This window comes from Prionailurus bengalensis, chromosome B1 (genome assembly GCF_016509475.1).
Source record: "Prionailurus bengalensis isolate Pbe53 chromosome B1, Fcat_Pben_1.1_paternal_pri, whole genome shotgun sequence".
Taxonomy (NCBI): domain Eukaryota; kingdom Metazoa; phylum Chordata; class Mammalia; order Carnivora; family Felidae; genus Prionailurus; species Prionailurus bengalensis.
Genome location: NC_057344.1, coordinates 150,757,064 through 150,777,182, shown reverse-complemented (window position 1 = coordinate 150,777,182; position 20,119 = coordinate 150,757,064). Strand labels below are relative to the sequence as shown.

General features: G+C 35.3%; 1 protein-coding gene across 1 annotated transcript in view; it reads right to left on the bottom strand.

Annotated features, from left to right (window-relative positions):
* LOC122469331 (transmembrane protease serine 11C-like) overlaps positions 1 to 18,432 on the bottom strand; it is a 58,974-nt gene extending 40,542 nt beyond the window's left edge. Inside the window, exons 1-3 of the mRNA XM_043556642.1 lie at positions 18,377 to 18,432; positions 9,386 to 9,504; positions 2,276 to 2,394 (exon numbers count right to left, since the gene is read on the bottom strand). Of these exons, the coding sequence (XP_043412577.1) occupies positions 2,276 to 2,394; positions 9,386 to 9,504; positions 18,377 to 18,432 (294 nt within the window). The remainder of the gene's footprint in view (positions 1 to 2,275; positions 2,395 to 9,385; positions 9,505 to 18,376) is intronic.
* Between the last annotated feature and the right edge of the window lie 1,687 nt (positions 18,433 to 20,119).

The window sequence follows — 20,119 nt, the reverse complement described above, 5'->3', positions numbered from 1 at the left end:
ATAGGAAATGACATAGAGATTTTTTCTTGAGTTGTCCACTAGAAAACCACATATCTAAATATGAAAATATTCCCTATGGAGGCCTAGTCTCTGTAGGTAATGCTTTACTACCATTCATAGTAAAGCAGCATCTCTTTATCCAATTTCTTTTTTCTTTTTAGAGTCTATCATCACAAGAATTATTTAATGAAAATCACAAGAAGAAGAACAGGTGATAGGTATTATAATAATGACTAATAGGTGAGTTTGATGAATGATACACAGCTCTATTTTGTGCTCTTATCACCAGTATTGTGTTTATGAATGCTGTGTACAGTAATAATTATAATACACAGAGCATCATTGTATTAAACGAAAACAGAAAGGCGTGTAAAAGCAGGCACTTTAACACATGTGGAGGAAAAAGTATGAGAACTATCTAGTGATTGTTTTATTTATTTATTTACTTACTTATTTTTTAAATAACATTTATTTATTTATTTTGAGAGAAGAAGAGTGAGCGGAGAAAGAGGGAAGGGCAGAAAGAGAGGGAGAGAGAGAGAATTCCAAGCAGGCTCTGCTCTGTCAGCACAGAGCTGGATGCAGGCTTGATTTCATTAACTGTGAGGTCATGACCTGAGCAGAAACCATGAGTCAGAAGGTCAACTGACCAAGCCACCCAGGCACCCCTGGTGACTGTTTTGATACAGGTGAGTTAGGTGGGGTTCCTGGGTGGCTCAGTTGGTTAAGTGTCTGACTTCAGCTCAAGTCATGATCTCATGGTTCCTGGGTTCAAGACCCATGTCAGGCTGTGTGCTGACAGCTTGGATCCTGGGCCTGCTTCAGATTCTACTGTCTCCCTCTCTCTCTGCCCCTCCCCCACTCACACTCTGTCTTTCTCTCTCTCTCTCTCTCTCTCTCAAAAATAAACATTAAAAAAAATACAAATGAGTTAAAAACCGAGAATGAGGATTGCTAAAGGAGTCTGAAGCAAGGTGTCAGGATTGGTGGTTGAGTGACCAACATGATATGATACTTGATAAAAACTAATAATTTTAGAATATTCATTTTGAGATAAACATAGGTTAATTGATTTGAATGATTTGATCTAAATTTATAGAAGAAAAGGTGATTTTCTTAGTTTGGGTATATTTTGAATTATTTTGAAGTTATATATTAACTTTGTTATGTTTATAATTTATTAAGAATATTAATGATGCTCTGCTTTAGGTATGTTTTTAGCTTATCTTTTAAGGGCTTACAGAATAATAGGACTTTTGCTAAGATGATGATATGTTTCATCTTATATGACGCCTACAACAATCCCATGATGTAGGTATTTGTCATATCATTTTTTACTTCAAGAAACTGAGATGTGAAGAGATTGTGATTTGTTTAAGTTTATGTAGCTGGTAAATGGCTAAACTTAGAATTGAGCAAGGACTCTGCGTCCAATGCCTATTCTTAACCATTGTATTATATTGCCCCTTTGTTATTTCCTTTTTATCATAAAGCTACAGGAAAAGTGGGAATTTTCTTTCCCCATTTTTTATATACTAACTCTTAGTATAATGGTAAAGGCATACAAAGACTTTTAAAGACTGAATTTATTAGAAACTTGGAGGTAGTGGGATGTTACGGAAAGAATGCAAGCTTCAGTCAGATCGAAGATGTCCTGTCAAGAATGCACTCAAAGAAATGGGAGGCGAATGATGCCACCCCTGCTTTTGGCAGGATTTGGTTTGTTTGATAGAATTACTTGAGCTAATGAGAGTGTATCTATGTCCAAGGAGTAGTCAAGACTTTTCATTAGGTTTTTAGTCAGCTAAAGGTTAGCTTAAAGCACACTCTTAAGTAGACATTTAAAATTTTTTACCACATTGAGGAGATACAAGATGATCTTTATTTTGGGCTATATGTTCTCTTCTACACTGGCCATTCTTCCTTGAAGCACTTCTTAGTTAAGGATCAGGAACAACATGTATTTGTTCAGGTATCTTGGAGGTAGGATATATTTTATTCATTTTTTAATACATTAGAAATACCCATTGACTATCTCTCATGTGTCAGGCATTTCTTAGTGTTCTCTAAATATGTCCCTCTTACATTTTTTTTCCTGTACATGTTTTCTGACTGACTTTCTGAAAGGACTATATTAATCTAGAACTAAGATAGTAGTAAGAAATAGTATGAAATTATCAATCATTTCCAAGTTGGAAGGTTATTATTAGGATTCTGGCACTTCTAGGAACATAACATTTAAAAGGGCAATGCACAGAAAAAAATTTCAACTTACCAAAGATACTATCTTTTTATTTAGGTCCATATATTCTTGTGAATATGGTTTTTCAAACTTGCTGTCATAGTCAATATTATTGACTTTAAAGCTGATATGATAGTAGAAAGGTGTCTTTGCTGGAAAGGAGAGAAAAGAAAAGTTACACATTGTGTAACTACTTTTCATTCTTAAGAGAATCATGTGAAATATAATATTCTGATTAAATTGCAGGTAACTCAACATTTAAATAGTTTTGATTCCTAGTGATTGTTAAAATAACTTTGACAGAGCGATGTTTATTAACATAATCTAGCTCTATAACTTTACCCAAAGATTTATTCAGAATTTTTAATGTAAAATTTTAATGTGCCAGCTTTCAAGTTTGGATCCTCTGAAGATAAATATGTTACTATGAGAAATGATATTAAGGCATAGGTAATTATCTTAGTTTTTGTGCTCTTCACATATCACAATTTAGGAAAATCAGCAGAGGCCTAGGTTTTATCATTTGTGAAGTACCTAGAAAGTTAAAATGAATAAAAGAAAAAGTAAAATGAAACATGACTTGTAAGCACTGCAAATTAAGTAAATAGAAAGAAATCAAACTTAAAACTATAGAAAAGTAAAGCTGAGTTGAGTGTTAAACTGGACTATACTATTTTAATACATCAAATACAGTATAAATTAAATTTTTTTCTTTCAGCTTTTCTCAGGTCCTTTTGTACCTGTCCATTCCATAAACTAGGAGGGCACAATGAGAAGAGAGAGAAAGAGAGAGGGCTCAAACTATTTAAAAATTGAAGAAGAGGGAATACTTCCAAACTCATTTTATGAAGCCAACATTACTTTGACACTAAAGCCAGGTAAGGACACTACAAGAAAACTACAGACTAACATCCGTGATGAATATAGGTGCAAATATCCTCAACAAAATACTGAATTTAACAACACATTGAGAAGACCATACACCATGATCAAATGGAAATTATTCTTGGGATGCTAAGATGGTTTAATATACACAAATCAATAAATGTGATAAGTGCATTAACAGAAGAAAAATAAAAATCATGATAATCTCAATAGATGAGGAAAAATAATTTGATAGAATATAGTACAACATCTTTCATGACGTAAAAACATTCAACACATAGATTCTAGAAGAAACATTCCTCAACATAGTAAAACTATATATGACAAATCATAGCCAACATCATATCTAATGGTGAAAGGTTAAAAGCTTTTCCTATAAGGTCAGGAATGAGGCAAAGATGCCCACTGTCTTCACTCTTAATTCAACGTAGTACTAGTAGTTATAGCTACAGCAATTGGGCAAGAGAAAGAAATAAAAGGCATCTAGATTGGAAAGGAAAAGGTAAAACTGTCATTATTTTCAGATGATGTGATATAGAAAATCCTATAGATTCCAAAAAAAATTACTAGAACTAATCGAGTTCTGGAAATTTGCAAGATAGAAAATCAACATACATTAAGCAGTTGTGTTTCTATACAGTAACAATGAAATGTCTGAAATAATATATGTTATGGTGGTAATCATTTCAACTCAATATGGTGTATCAAATTAATTCATTGTACACCTTCAGCTACACAATGTTATGTATCAACTATATCTCAATAAAGCTGGAAAAGAAAATTCTGAAGACCATAGTATTTTGTTGTTATATATTTTTATTCATAAATACTCTATGACTTTTTATTTTTCTATTAGACTATCAAGATTGAGAATCTATGATATTGAGGCAATGTTAAGTTATATTAACTTCTTAAACTACTAAATGAATTTCAAACGCTAAAGAGGAAAGCCATTATCTAGCTCTGGTATCGTGTAAGACACCAAACCCCTAATTAGAAGGTAGAGTGGTATACTAGGTGTTGCTGTTGACATTCAGAAGAACCAGCAGACTATCATAATAAAAAATAAGCTCCTCTCCTTCAAATGTAACTTAGACCTTGAGCAACAAAACACATTTATGACCTAGAATTTCTTCTAAGTGTTATTTTCATTGTTCTTTTCCTTCCTAGAAGAGTCATATTTTTCAAATAATCAGGACACACTCTGAGCTAGGGTTTAGGGCTCCAGGGAGGACTCGATCCTGACTGATTCACCTCTTTGTATTTTTATTAAAACATGTTTTAAATCTCCTAGTGATTTTTAAAAACTGAGATATAATTGACATATAACATTATATTAGTTTCAGGCGTACAACATAATGGTTTGATATATGTATATCAAGTATAAATATATACACATATATTTATATATATTATATATGCCTACATATTATATATATTATGTATATACATATATATTTATATCACACAGTAAGTCTGGTTAACATCTACTCAAGTGATTTTTATGCACATTAAAGCTTGAGAAGCAAGGCTTGGGTAAGTAGCTCTCAGCCTGGGTTTCCAATTAGGATCACAGGTGGAGTTTTAGGAATTGTCATCACTTGTGTCCTTTCTCACAGTCTGTCTATTCTGGGTGGGAGCATCAATGTTGTAATTAAGTTTTCCAGATGATCCTAAGGTGAGGCCAGGGTTAAGTATGAGGGCCACTGAGTATATTTCTGAGAGTTGAGTTCAGCCTTTGGTTCAAGGGGAGGTAATAGGGTCTGTTCTACCTGGATTTGGTGGGGGCAGGTCAGTGTAGCCTGTATTATCCATGCTGTAAGAGAATTTTGGGGCATCTGTAGGAAGGGAAGTTCCCTGAAGATAGGGCAAGGAGAGACTCCATGTAGGAACTTACTACTTCTGAAGCTCTCCTGAGAGAAAGGACTCAAAAGGGGTCTTTCTCGTATTTCAAGGCCCTTCTGTCTGGCTGTGGTGGTAGCAGGTGAAGGGTCTGTGCCGAAGCCTTTAAAGGAATATTCTCAAGATGCGATGTAATTTCTCTACATAACCTCACCGAAGGAAGAAACACAGCAAAGGAAGAGGAAAGGACAGAAATGGAAGGTTCTCAGGTAAGTATTATTTCCTGGGTCAGGGCCCGTGTCTACATTTCCTCCTGCAAGGCCATGGTTTTAGAACATGCAGACATTTACTTCTATACCTCTCATGTTCCTGCCTAATAAGTTTGTTTCAACTACTTTTTTTCCATGTCTTCCTATGGCAGTCAAGTTTAGCTCCTTCTCCCCTATAGCCCAGAGCCCTCTCTCCATGTAGACTTCCCCTTTCTCCATTCAGACTTCTGATATTCCTTAAGTAATTCCTACTATGAATTACTGACCTGCAACTACTGAAAACGTTCCCTTTGGAATAGATCAACTTGGGAAGGTGTGGCTATCCATGAGTCTTATGGGGGATGAGGTGGGTCCTGGGATATTAGTGAAGAAGGAGAATAGTGTTTAGGTCTCCTCCATGCTCTGTCAGCTCTTTGTGGACCAGGATTAAGAAAATGCATATCTAAACAGGATGGTATTAATGGCCCAGAAAAACAGAAATTTCTGTAGAAGAGTAGTTAGAAGAGACATGCTCTCCAAAATGCTTAAAGAAAGCTTACTTAAATACACAATTAGAAATTATAGAAAATGGGCACTTTATATGGCTTGACATTTGAATAAAACTGATATTTTTATGATTAGATTTAAATTATAATTTACCTGTTTTTCTGGCCAGTAAGAAAACAGCAGTTATTATGTGTCCTTTGGCATATATTAGGCACCTGATATCAATTTGCCCCATTACAGCTGATGTTAACTTCATTCACTTGGTTCAGTTGCTCTCTGCCAGATTCCTTCTAATGTGATTCTAAGGTACAGCCAGGATTAAAATTCATTGCTCTGGATTAGGGGTCAGCAAACTATGAAATCTAGCCTACTACCTGGTTTTGTGTAGCCTGTGAACAAAGAAAGGTCTTTACTTTTTTTAAAAGTTGGAGAGTCAAAAGAATAATATTTTGTGACATGTGAAAATTATATGAAATTCAAATTTTAGTGTTTATGAATAAAGTTTTATTGGGAAGCACTACATTTATTTATGTATTGTCTACTCTAGCATAGCAATAGACTCAAGTAGTTGTAATAGAGGCTATAATGGCTCATCAGGAGGAAAGTATTTACTTTCTGGCCCTTTGTTGGAGAACTGTGCTGACCCTTCTCAACACTTTTAGTTCAAGAGTAGTGTGATGCTCTAGCAACTCTCCTCCATTACTACTATATCTCCATTATAGCACCTAGCCTAGTATTTGCCATTAAATACGTAGTAGTCACCCAGTGAATGCTTGTTGAATTGAATCTGGGTAATTTCAGTTGCCTTTTCTCTTTTTTATTATCTATTTATCTCTTAAAAAGTTAACGAAACAGAAAACACAACATTATCATTATATAGATTCATGGGAAGCAGACAAGGATAGGTATCCTGGGGTGAATATTTGTGTGGGGCTTTGGTTTTTCCAGCTGTCTTTCCAGTTTTTGTGAGGAGATGGCTCATAGCTTTCAGGTTTGGGGTCTGGCGTAGTGAACTAGAAAATATTCAAATGGTACTGAAAGCTTCATCCAAAAGAGAAGCATCGTAAAGCTGCCTCTATATGATGCCATGCCAGAGCATCTGCATAAAAAGTTTAAAATTTGGTTCACCGGACTGAGATTTGGTTTATTTACTGACAAATCCTTTTCTTAAAAGGATCATTCGATTCATTTAATGTTTTAGCTCATGCAAGATATTGTGGCATCAGGTATATGAACTTAAGGTGAAAAACCAATGACTTTTAAAAAGATAAGCCCTATCAAAGTACTTAACACAGTCTCAGGAGGTTCTATTCTTGTTCCCACAGGCTTACTATGACTTGAGAAAACTTACATTGTTAACAAAACTTACTTATTCTGATGCAGAGGTACTTAATCAGGAATATTTTCCTTTTTAGAAGTTTTTATAAGTCACTAAAGTTTATGATTTCTGGAAATATGTATGACTAACTCTAAGAGTGAGATCATAAATATATTAGAATTCATATTCCTTTTCACATAGGTAGATTCTTCTAGGCCTACTGAACATATCAGTATAGAATTTTGCTTTAGAATAAATTGCAAATGGTGATTACGCACACACACACACACACACACACACACAAATATATATACTGGCATTACAAACAAGTATAATTTAGTAACCATAAAAACAATTTTGTTTTTAAATTCTTTAGTAACAAATAGTATTATGGTCACCATAAACCACAAAACATGGTCTCAATTCAGAAATTAAAATGCCCAGGTCTGCTTTTAAATCACAGTTTGAACTTGATGTAAAGTTTTTTTCCCCCTCTTACCAAGCTCTTTACTCACCCAGTCCTGTTATTCTTCCTTTCCCACTTCATTAACTGGATGTGGACCTCTCTAGGTCCTTACTTGAATGGTTAAGAATTTGTCATCTACTTTAGTGCTCTAAGAACTTAGTACATATTTGAAACAAGTTTCCTGGGGTGCCTGGGTGGCGCAGTCGGTTAAGCGTCCGACTTCAGCCAGGTCACGATCTTGCGGTCCGTGAGTTCGAGCCCCGCATCAGGCTCTGGGCTGATGGCTCGGAGCCTGGAGCCTGTTTCCCATTCTGTGTCTCCCTCTCTCTCTGCCCCTCCCCCATTCTTGCTCTGTCTTTCTCTGTCCCAAAAATAAATAAACGTTGAAAAAAAAAATTAAAAAAAAAATAAAATAAAATAAAACGAGTTTCCTTCTAGGTTTTTCTGAAATTGGTTTCTCTTTCAAAGTTCATTTCTCAGCTTGACATGAGAGGGAAAACATCTATTATTCATGTATTGGGTAGGTCTTCATAGTATGAAAACTTTACAGCATACCTATCTCCAAAGATAACCTCTTTAAATATCTTTTCTTCTCTCTAGTTTCTGGCACTTTTGTACTTTTGATGAAAGGCAGCAGGTTCTGTGTCTATGTCTTGAGTGAGCAAATCTTATTCAAGGATTTATGAGCATATGCCATGACTCTGACTCTTGGCCTGGCTTTGGTAGCAGCTGGCATTGCAATCTACCAAGAATCATGTTCACACAGTCTGTGTCTAGGAAGGGTGTGTATGGAAGATGAAGTATAGCAGTAGAAACAATTTCTGGGGAGAGGGCCTCTTTACTCCACTGTGTACAACTCTATTTTCTCTATGGAAATTCTTTTCACCTTATAAACTGAAATGGTTGTTTACTTAGCTAGACAGTTTTTTTCCTAAGTGTGTTTTTTCAGAAAATACTATTCTGTTCTAAAGCAGTGGTACCCAATTTATGAGCCATGAATTACATAGGGTAGCAGCATGGTGATAACAGAAGATGGTTCTAGGGAAAAATATTTATGTATACACCAGCCATTGTTCTAGACTTAAAAAATGATGATTCTTGTACATATTACTGATTTTCAGACATAGGTAGATGTAGTTAATTAAATACAAGTTAATTTTAAAAGAATTGCTAAATTTATAGTTGTCTTTATTATGTCAACAAAGTATTCTCTTGTGCGAATGTAAAAAAATATTTTTCTATAAAAAGGTCCTCATTCTTGAAGAGGTTAGGAAATAGTTAAAGAAAGTGACAAGAACAGCACATGGCAAATTTGGTATAAAGTTCTGTATTTAAGAAAGATTGATCTTGAGGATCCCATATTTTTTTCCTATTTTATGCAAAGTTAATAAAAATTTGTATTTGTATTGACTTTTAAAATTACATTCCTCAATAGTAGGGAATATTATACTTTTTTAGGAAGAATTTTATGAGAAGAAAATATTCCATGAGGGAAATATTATAGGCTTTGAAAAAAAATAGCTTAGAATCCCACAGTGTAGGGGCTTTTATGTTTGTTAACCCATCAATTATCTCTTCAGAAAGTTATAAGTTCAACAGAGGGAGGAACTGTGGCTTATTCATCAACATATTCCCAGAACCCAAATGTTTAGCAGGAATTAAAAAAAGAATACACCAAATCTCTGCATTTAGAATATCCTGAGCCAAAAGTCACTAAAGAACAGTTTTTAGTAAATGCTATTAAACTTAAGAAATTCTCTCTGCTACATAACTTTGTCTGACTTCTTTCCTTTCTCCATTCTCAAAATTCATAATTTTCCCAATAATGGAATCAATAATTCTGTGTGATTAGTAAGTCAGACACAGTGACTACTTACCATAAGTGGCAAAGTAAACAATGAGTCCGATGATTACTGCAGCAATAATCAGCATTAAGATACCCAGGGTAATCTTTCCACATGTTGTGAGTTTCATTTTTGTGTTTGGCTCTGTTCCTCTGAATAGAAAGGTACAGGAAAACCAAGTGTTAATATGAGCAAGATATAGGACACTCTAAGAAATAGTATGGACTTGACATTAAGTATAAAAATGGATTCTTTTATTTTATGGATTCAATGGACTGCTGAACTTGGAAAATAACATGTAGAACTAGTAGATATAATATTTGGCCTGCTTATTTTTCAGCACATATGAATAATGTAATCCTAAAATATTCATTTAGCAAATATTTATAGATGCTCTATGGACTAGGCATAGTAATGGAAACAAAGATCTCTTTCCTTATGGAGATTACATTTTACTGAGGAGAGATAACCAACGTAGAGTATGATTAATAAATAAGATATATAACTGCTAGAAAGATCTTAAGTGCTATAGGAAAAGTAGAACTAGTTAAAGATCAGAAATGTGGGAGGGTATGTGAGACGGTAGTGGCAGGATGTGGTATTAGAGTGGTCAGGTTAGGTCTACTGAGAAAGTAAAGTTCGAGTAGACTTGAACAGATGATGTTGTTGACGATACAGGTTTCTGGAGTGTCCCAGGCAGATGGAACAACTTTGCAAAGGCTATGAGAGTAGGATATTCCTGGAAGGGCATGTTAGGAGGGCACTGTGACTGACTCAGCAAATGAGGATAATAGTAGTAAGAAAGTAATTCTTTTTTTTTTAAATTTTTTTTTCAACGTTTTTTATTTATTTTTGGGACAGAGAGAGACAGAGCATGAACGGGGGAGGGGCAGAGAGAGCGGGAGACACAGAATCGGAAACAGCCTCCAGGCTCTGAGCCATCAGCCCAGAGCCCGACGCGGGGCTCGAACTCACGGACCGCGAGATCATGACCTGGCTGAAGTCGGAAGCTTAACCGACTGCGCCACCCAGGCGCCCCAGTAATTCTGAAAAGTTCCAAGGCCCACATCATATGTGGGTCATTGTAATAATTTTGGCTTTTTATCTGAGTGAAATGTGAGCTTTGGGCAGAACAATATGATCTGATTTAATTTCCTTTAAAAATGTTTATTTACTTTTGAGAGAGAGAGAGAGGACACAAGCAGGGGAGGGACAGAGAGAGAGGGAGACACAGAAACTGAGGCAGACTCCAGGCTCTGAACTGTCAACTCAGAGCCTGATCCAGGGCTCGAACCCATGAATCCTGTGATCATGACCTGAGCTGAAGTTGGACACTTAACTGACTGAGCCACCCAGGTGCTCCAATCTGATTTAATTTCTTAATGGCATCCCTTTGACTGCTTTGTGGAAAGTAAATTATAAAGGGCAAGGATGAAAGCAGAATGATAAGATAGGAAATGATTATAATAATTCAAGCACAATTTGATGTTGGTTTGGACCAGAGTGGTAGAGGTGGAAGAAATGAAAAGGGGTTGAATTTGGATATGTTTTGAGTATAGAGTTGGTAGGAGTTATGGATGCATTGGTGTGGAATATGAGTAGAAAAGAGATGTCAGAGATGGTTTTCAGTTCTTTAGCTTGATGAGGGAGTTATCCTCAACTAAAGTGGGAAGTCTGCTGATTTATCAAGTTTTGAGGGGATGACTATGGGTTCACTTTTGTTCATTTTGTGTTTTAGATGTCCCCTAGTCAACCAAATGGAGATGTAGGTTGGATATCCAGGTCTGGAGTTTGAGATAGAAGTTTGGGCTAGTAATATAAATTTAGGATTCTTCAACATATAGGTTAGTATCTGAGACTAGAAGGGATTACCAAGGGAGTAAGTATAGATAGAGAAAACCAGGACATGGTCACTAGAGCACTCTCATATTAAGAAATTAGGGAGAAGAGGAAGACCAAGCAAAGGAGACTGAGAGGGGCAATTAACAAGGGTAGGAGGAAAAGCAAGAGAAAGTGGAGTCCTGGGAGCCAAAAGAAGTGTATCAGGCATAAGGAAGGAGGTTAACTGTGTCAAATGTTCCTGACAGCTCAGGATGAGGAAATGATCACTGAAAATGGACCATTGGATGAGCATTATCGAGGTAATTGATGACCTTGATGCATGAAGTTTTAGGAGTGGAAGGGGAAGAGAATGGTTAGAGGTGGTTTCAAAAGAGAATGGAAGTAAAGTGACTAGAGACAATGACCACTGACCATTCTTTAAAAGATTTTACTGAAAAAGGTAATAAAGAAATGGGACTATACACAGTGAAGGAAATGGGATCAAGAGAAATTGCATTTTATCATGGAAAACTTTGAATATGCCTAAAAACAGAACAGTTTAATAAACCTCCATATATCCATCACATAGATTTAAGAACTGTGAACATTTTACAATATTTCATTTGTTTTTGAAACGTTTTAAAGTGGTTATAGGAAAGTAATTACATCATGACATTCATCCCTAAATATTTTCTTTATAAAAAAATAAAGGTATTAAAAAACATGACCATTGTAATACCTAATGAAATTGCCAATAATTCCTCAGGCTCTAATACCAAGTTCATATTCAAATACCTCTAAGTTGTCCTCAAAATGTCTTCTACAATTTGTTGTTGTTGTTGAACAAAAATCAAATCAAAATCTTCACATTGCATTTGGTTATTAACTTCTTATCTTTTAAAATCTAAAACAGCTTCCATACTCTGCCCTCATTTAAAAATTTTTCATGACATTGATTTACCGAAGGCACTGGGTCAGTTGTCTTATAGAATACCTCAGAAGAAGAGAAGTTTGTGTATTTGTGTTTTAAAAGTTTTTAATTAAACATTTTATTTTGTGACAATTTGACTCATATGTTGTAAGAAATACAAAGGGATCTCTTGTACATTTTATGAGTTTTCCTCAATGGTAACAAATTGCAAAACTATAGTACAGTATCACAGTTGGGGTATTTAGACTCATATAGTCAAGATACCTAACATTTCCATCACAAGGGTCCCTCGTGTTGCCTTTTTATAGCCACACCCACTTGCCTTAGGTCCCTTTACCTTCCTTAATCCTTGGCGACCACTAGTCTCTTCTCCTTTTCTATAATTTTGTCATGTCATGAATGTTATATAATTGGAGTCCTACAATATGCAACTTTTTGGCTTTTGCTTTTTTTCACTTAGCAAAATGCTCTGACAATTCATTCGGGTTGTTGCATATATCAATAGTACTTTAAAACAATTTTTTTAATTGCTGAGATGTATACTAACACTATTGGATATGTCATTGCAAATATCTTCTCTCATTCCACAGGTTGCCTTTTAGTTTTATTGATTCCTTCACTGTACAGAAGTTTTTGTTTTGATATAGTGCCAGTAGTTTATTTTTGCTTTTGTTTTCCTTAACTTAGGAGACATATCTAGATAGATGTTGCTATGTCCAGCGTCAGAGACATTCCTGCTTGTGCTCTCTTCTAGGATTTTTATGGTTTCAGGTCTCACATTTAGATCCTTAATCCATCTTGAGTTTATTTTTGTGTATGGTGTAAGAAAGTGGTCCACTTTCATTCTTTTGGATGTAGCTGCCATATTTCCCAACACCATTTGTTGAAGAGACTGTCTTTTTCCCATTACATATTCTTGTCTCCTTTGTTAAAGATTAATTGACCATATAATTATGGGTTTATTTCTGGGCCCTCTATTCTGTTCCATTGATCTACATGTTTATTTTTGTGCCAGTACCATGTTTCATTCAGCCAGCTTTGTAGAACATTTGAAATGTGGGATTATGATACCTCCTGCATTGTTTTTCTTTCTCAAGGTTGCTTTGGCTATTCAGGGTCTTTTGTGGTTCCATATTTTAGTCCAAATTTTAGGACTCTTTGTCCTAGTTTTGTGAAAATGTTGTTGGTATTTTGAAAGGGATTACATTAAATCTGTAGTTTCCTTTGGGTACAATGGACATTTTAACCATATTTATTCTCCAAATCCATGAGCATTTAATATCTTTCCATTTGTATCATCTTCAGTTTCTTTCATCAATATTTTATAGCTTTCAGAATTACAGGTCTTTCACCTCTTTGGTTAAGTTTATTCCTAGGTATTATTTTTGGTGCAATTGTAAGTGGCCTATATTGTTATTATTTATTTAATGTTTATTTTTTAGAGAGAGACAGAGCTTGAGTGGGGGTGGGGGGCAGAGAGAAATGGAGAAACAGAATTTGAAGCAGACTCCAGGCTCTGAGCTGTCAGCACAGAGCCTGATGCATGGCTCAAACTCATAAACTGTGAGATCCTGATCTAAGCTGAAATCAGACGCTTAACTGACAGAACCACCCAGGTGCCCCTGCCTATATTGTGATTTTGAAGTGAGTTTCTTGCAGACAACATATGATTGGGTTATGTTTTTTTTAATCTATTTTGTTAATATCTGTGTTTTTACTGGTATATTTAGATAATTTACATTTAGGGTAACTGAGTATTTTAGGGTTAAAGTCTGCCTTTTTAATACATTAATACCTTTTAATGCCTTTTAATACCTGCCTTTTAATATCTTTTTAATCCAAACAGTTTTAAAAAGCTTTAGGAGATTATTCATCATTATTCATAGACTCATGAATGTTAGAGGCATGAGATGACATACACAATTTGGAAACAATAGTTAGACTGAGTAAGAGAATAACAGTAATAAAAGCTTTTAAAATAAGCTATCAAATTATTTATGAATTGGGAGGCAACTTTATTCTAATGCATCCATGTTTCAATATTGTTAAATGTTTTTCTTTGGCACACACAGAATGTGTGTGGAGGAAATGCCTTTTTAGAAATTAAGTAGTTTATTGTACTCATGTTTATTAAGTATTTTCTATGTGCCAAACATTGTGCTATGCAAGGGATATACAGTGATGAACAAAATCACTAATAAATGTGAACTGCAGGAACTGTAAAATATAGTTTTGCTTTATGTACTTTATGCTATATGCTTATTTGCAATATACTGGTAGTACTAGTTTGCAAGGGCTGGTTAACAAAGGACCACAGACTGGGTGGCTTCAACAACAGAAATTTATTTTCTCACAGTTCTGGAGAATGGAAGTCTGAGATAAATTTGTTGGCAGATTCTGAAGCCTCTCTCCTTGGCTTATAGATGACTGGTTTTCTCTTGTGTCTTCATATGGTCTTCCCTCTGTACATATGTATGTCCTAATTTTTTTTTTTCTGGCTTAAACAGAAAATTTTATTTCCTCACAGTTTTAGATGCCAGAAGGCTGAGATCAAAGTGTTGGCAGAATTGGTTTCTCCTGAGGTTTCCTGCCTTGGCTGGTAGATGGCCATGGTTTTCACATTCACATGGTCTTTCATCTGTGTGTATGTCTGTGTCCAAATTTCCTTTTCTTATAAGGATACCAGTCACATTGGATTGAGGCCCATCTTAATGACTTCCTTACAACTTAATTACCACTCCAGAGACCCTATCTCCAAATACAGTCAGATTCTGAGGTATTAGGGGTTAAGATTTTGACGTATGAATTTTGAAGGGACACAATTCAGTCAATAATGTTTTGGATTATATTATGTACTTGATATTATATATTTAGTATTTTACATACTTTTTGTTTTTACCCTTGTGTATAATATTCTATGTATGCTTATGTTTGTGTGTATGTGTGTTTCATATATTTATATCAATATGCATTGAAATAACCATACTAAATCCTGATTAGTTTGAAATACCTACATTGATTTTATTTTTGCTGGAAAACAGAATCAAATACCTATCAAAAATTTATTTTTTAGTTAGTTAATGTCATTCCCTGAATAGGTGATACTTCCTAAAGAGATAATATTAACTAGATATCCAATGCAGGTGAAATTTCCAAGTCTCATGTTTTTAGAAGTTTCATTTTACTTAAAAACCACTTTGACCATTTAAATATATTCTGTCTAAATTAGGTTTTCACCTTGCACATAAAAATCTATATCTTAATATTTCTATGAAAGTATGATGCTCATGAGCAGTTTTGGTTCATAATAAAATAAAATAAAAATCCCTAAAAGACATTACACCATGGAAAATGTTTCCTTCTAAGTATCTACAATCTGACAAACTGACTGAGTCTAGAATAGTGCTTAAAATTTGGGGGAAGAGATAAATGACTAAATTATATGGTAAAACCTGGTAGCTTAATTTCCATAGATGAGTATGTTATCCTAAAGCATCTTCCTTCATACCTGCATATATATCTGTATATATTACTCAACACAGCTTGCCATGGAATAAACCTCAATGAAAATGTGTTAATTGTAGTATGAAATTGGTTGCAAAAAGTTGGAGTATATTTTCTATTCATCTCACTGTGCCCTTCTAATAGACTGAACTATCTAAAAACTGCTGCTTTTGTAGGTTAAAAAAATGGATATTGGTAATTGTATAATAATTGAACCTATAGATACACAGATATGCTTTATTTGTTGTTTCCTCTTGTTAGTCTATAAGCTGATATAAAAAGTGATTCTTGTAAACAAGAATTTGTTTACTAGGGAGATTGACTTGAAACTCCTCTCAGTGTAAAGTTCCTAAAATGAGAGACATGTAGTCTTTTAGAACTGGAAGGGACTTTACAAATACCCACACTTGTTTCCTAATTTTAAAGAGGGCATGTAAGACAGTATTTTCTCTTCAGGACCCTTCAAACCTAGGGAAGATAAGCATTCCAGGTAGATATTTGTCCTTTGATTATCAGCATAGTTAGGGTTAGAGTTAAGATGAGGGTTCTTTTCCGATCTCTAGAAGGAGAAGTTTCCCCTGTGCATGTGTATGTATTCCTGAATTCAAAAGGAAAATTAAACTTTGTCAATATCCAGTTCATTTAAGTATTCCTCTAAAAAACAATGCCAGATATACAAATTCCATTTTCTCTAAGTGTTATTATTATTTGGAATGTTGGTTGAAAATAGACTACCTATTTGACAGAAATTAGGTCTTGGGTGTAGTTACCATGAGCAATAGAAAACTTGTTTTGATTTCAGCAGCATGCCTTAACTTTTTCAAAGTGTTTTATTTATTCACCAAGTGTGTCCTGAAGCTATTCAGGTATAACAACAAAATGGTAATGATATTGAGGATTATTTAGCGATTTCAGAAAAAGTGGCTTTCTGGTGAGTTGTACTCTAAAAATTATTAATTCTTTGAATGGCTGAAACCAGACTATGTCTACACATTATTTCTCACATACTGTTTATGGAGCATAAGGGGTTGGTGAGTTAACATGGGCATAAAACACATTAGAACCAAGATTAAACATTTTTACTAGACTTTTTGTTAACTCATGAGGATGAACAGCAACAATTTGGAAATCGTTTCAGGGATTCCCTTATAGCTAATTAAGCTAAATATGAATGTGAATATGTATGACTGTTTCTTAAAGCTGTTTATTGTGAAGTTACATCCTGCACAGTCTTAAGCTGTTCACCTAGAATCTAGATGTTGGCAAGATAGTGCAACCAGAAAAGTTGTCCAAAGATTTTATCAAAAATATGGGCCAGGCTCAAGGGGTTTATCAAAGCCCCTTGTTAGAGTATAGACCAATGCGTATGTGAACATTTATCTTTGTTTTAATCTGATTAGCTTAAGAATCAAAACACAAAAATTATTTGTTCATCTATGTGTACCATGGAACCAGTCAGGCCATTTGTTTGATTTTTCAGGCCAACTGCTATCTGAGCATATGGCATAGCTAATGGGAAAAAGTTAAATCCCCTGTTCTTGTTTCCCGCTAAAATTTTAAATCACACCAGCAAAAATGTCTAGCAGTGAAGCATTGTGATGTTTCAATAATTAAAAATTAATACTTGAAACTTTTGTCTGCCACATCCTGAAGATAAAATCGCCTATTGTGAACATAAGTATTAATGTCTCTATTATTGACATACATCATTAGAAATAGATACGTATAGCTATCTTGTATTCTTTCAATTTTCAAAATGAAATTCTTTCTAAAAGTAAAATGCCCCAGTTTTACTTCAACAGTTTCAGCATACTTTTCATGAATGCTTTAGTTTTGCTGGAATGATGTCTCACAAAAATTAGCAAGATGGATTCTAATGATTAAAATTTATCACTTTTTTATTTTTTATATGAAATTTATTGTCAAATTGGTTTTCATACAACACCCAGTGCTCATCCCAACAGGTGCCCTCCTCAATGCCCATCATCCACTTTCTCCTCCCCCCCACCCCCCATCAACCCTCATTTGTTCTCAGTATTTAAGAGTCTCTTATGGTTTGCCTCCTTCCCTCTCTGTAACTTTTTTCTCCCCCTTCCCCTCTCCCCTGGTCTTCTGTTGAGTTTCTCAGGATCCACATATGAATGAAAACACATGGTATCTGTCTTTCTCTGCCTGACTTATTTCACTTAGCATAACACTCTGGTTCCATCCACGTTACTACAAATGGCCAGATTTCATTCTTTCTCACTGCCAAGTAGTATTCCATTGTGTACATAAACCACAACTTCTTTATCCATTCATCAGTTGATGGACATTTAGGCTCTTCCCATAATTTGACTATTGTTGAAAGTGCTGCTATAAACATTGGGGTACAAGTGCCCCTATGCATCAGCACTCCTGTATCCCTTGGGCAAATTCCTAGCAGTGCTATTGCTGGGTCATAGGGTAGATCCATTTTTAATTTTTTGAGGAACCTCCACGCTGTTTTCCAGACAGGCTGCACCAGTTTGCATTCCCACCAACAGTGCAAGAGGGTTCCCATTTCTCCACATCCTCTCCAGCATCTATAGTCTCCTGATTTGTCAATCTTAATCATCCTTGTTTTTCTTTCATTTGGGATATATATTGCTCCTATTTTTATAAAAAGGTTATTTTAAAAAATAATTTTAGGATACACATGAAATTACTTTAACTAATTTGGTCCCTTCAGAGAATTTCCCTGAGGAGCAATGGCAAACCCCCCTGCCTCCCATCTGCCTTCAGCCTACCTGTGCTGCAGCGGTGTCCATACGTGCTGTCTCTGAGGATCCTGTCTCTGTGCCATCTTGTCTTCCAGTGCTGTGTGGGGCAGTCATTCTCTACCTATTTAGCTTACGAAATCCTGTAACTTTTATGTTTTATGATAATGATCATACTTAGCACTCCTACAAACGCCTCATCTTCAAAGCGCTTTCTGAACATTTACTAATTAATTTTATATTAGTAAGACATGAGCTCTGTATATGCTGCTCCATAAATAATCCTATGACCCAAGTGAAGGCGAAATTTAAAACTCTCTTTTGTTGTGACTGAGGAACAATAGGGTCACCTGCTTTGAGAAGGACAGTGAGTCTTTACTCACTGTTGCATTTTGTGAATTTGGAGACGAGTGGCTACTTCTTCTCACTAAAATCCACTTCCAAAGATGTGGGGATTTCTTTATTGCTTTTTGGCAGAAGGCTAATAGCTCTCCAACTTCTAACCCTCCATTAGGATCTGAATGCTCTCCAGTTTATAATTGTCTTGCCTCCGTCAACCCATATATCATCCTTTCATGAATTCCTCCATGAAATTTTTACTGCTATTCTAATACTAGCACACATTAAAACACTTTCATTCCCTGAAAATCCAAAGGGTGCTGATTTTATTTTTATTAAAAATAGATATGGATTTAACCAGTAATCTTCCAAGTTTTGGATAGCATTCTGGTTCTTAGCAGCCAATTTAGATCTTGGTGTGGAGACTAGATAGGACACATCCTAATGTTTAACCACCCGGAAGAGAAAATTTGCCAGAGGCCAGGGACCAGCAGTAAGGGAGAAACTAGTTATTCTGGAAAAAAGTCTTCCTTGGGTAACAGGTTTTTGTTAAAGAGACTCAACCTTACTATATGATAAAGCAGAATCATTGTTCTACCTATACTATCTCCTTTCTTCCCAAACATGTAAAGGGAAAGATAATCGGAGAAGTCATATTTGCATTAGAATGAAAATGAACAATAATGACAGTTCTTGTATCAGTTATTAATAGGACTTTGATCAGATATATTTACTTTAAAATTTTCCATTTTAATTGTATTTGAGTGTTCCAGACTCTATGCCTTTGCCTATGTCCTCAAAATTTCCGGTATGTTCTTCTCACTCGCATTTGTCTTTGTAAATCCTACTCATTTTTTAAGGTTAGCTCAATGTGGACTTTTTCCATGTGGACTTCTCAAAATATACTGCTCTATCACCTGAAGCTCACAATCTCCTGGGATCTCACACATTGCAGAGTTATCATGATGGTTAAGCACTTAAGTGAGAGATTTCACAGTGTACTGAGGCGGAGAGACCCTAAAGTAGTTTTGCTGAGTTTGGTGCTGACTGAGAGCGGTGGCAGACAGTGGTCCATTTATTCTGTGCTTCTAAGAAGTGTGCAGAAAATGTGCGAGAAAGCTGGTTGACCTGTTGGAAAACTGTGCGAGCAGTTAGTAGCATGATTTGTTGAGGCTGAATCAGAGACAAAATGGGACCCCAGACCTCTGAGAGGACAGGTGTGGAGGGTTGATAATGCCTGCGGACCAAATGGGCCAATGTGTCTGTCTGGAAAGGACAGTCTAGACAATAACTGTAGATCAGCCCCTCAGCCCCCATTCTTTGACCTTATGTAAGCTGGGATACCTAAAACTTAGATAAAGAGAAAGAATATGGTAACTTGCCTGAGAAAACCCCAAACTATCTAGGAAAACCATGGATTGATGAAATCTAATA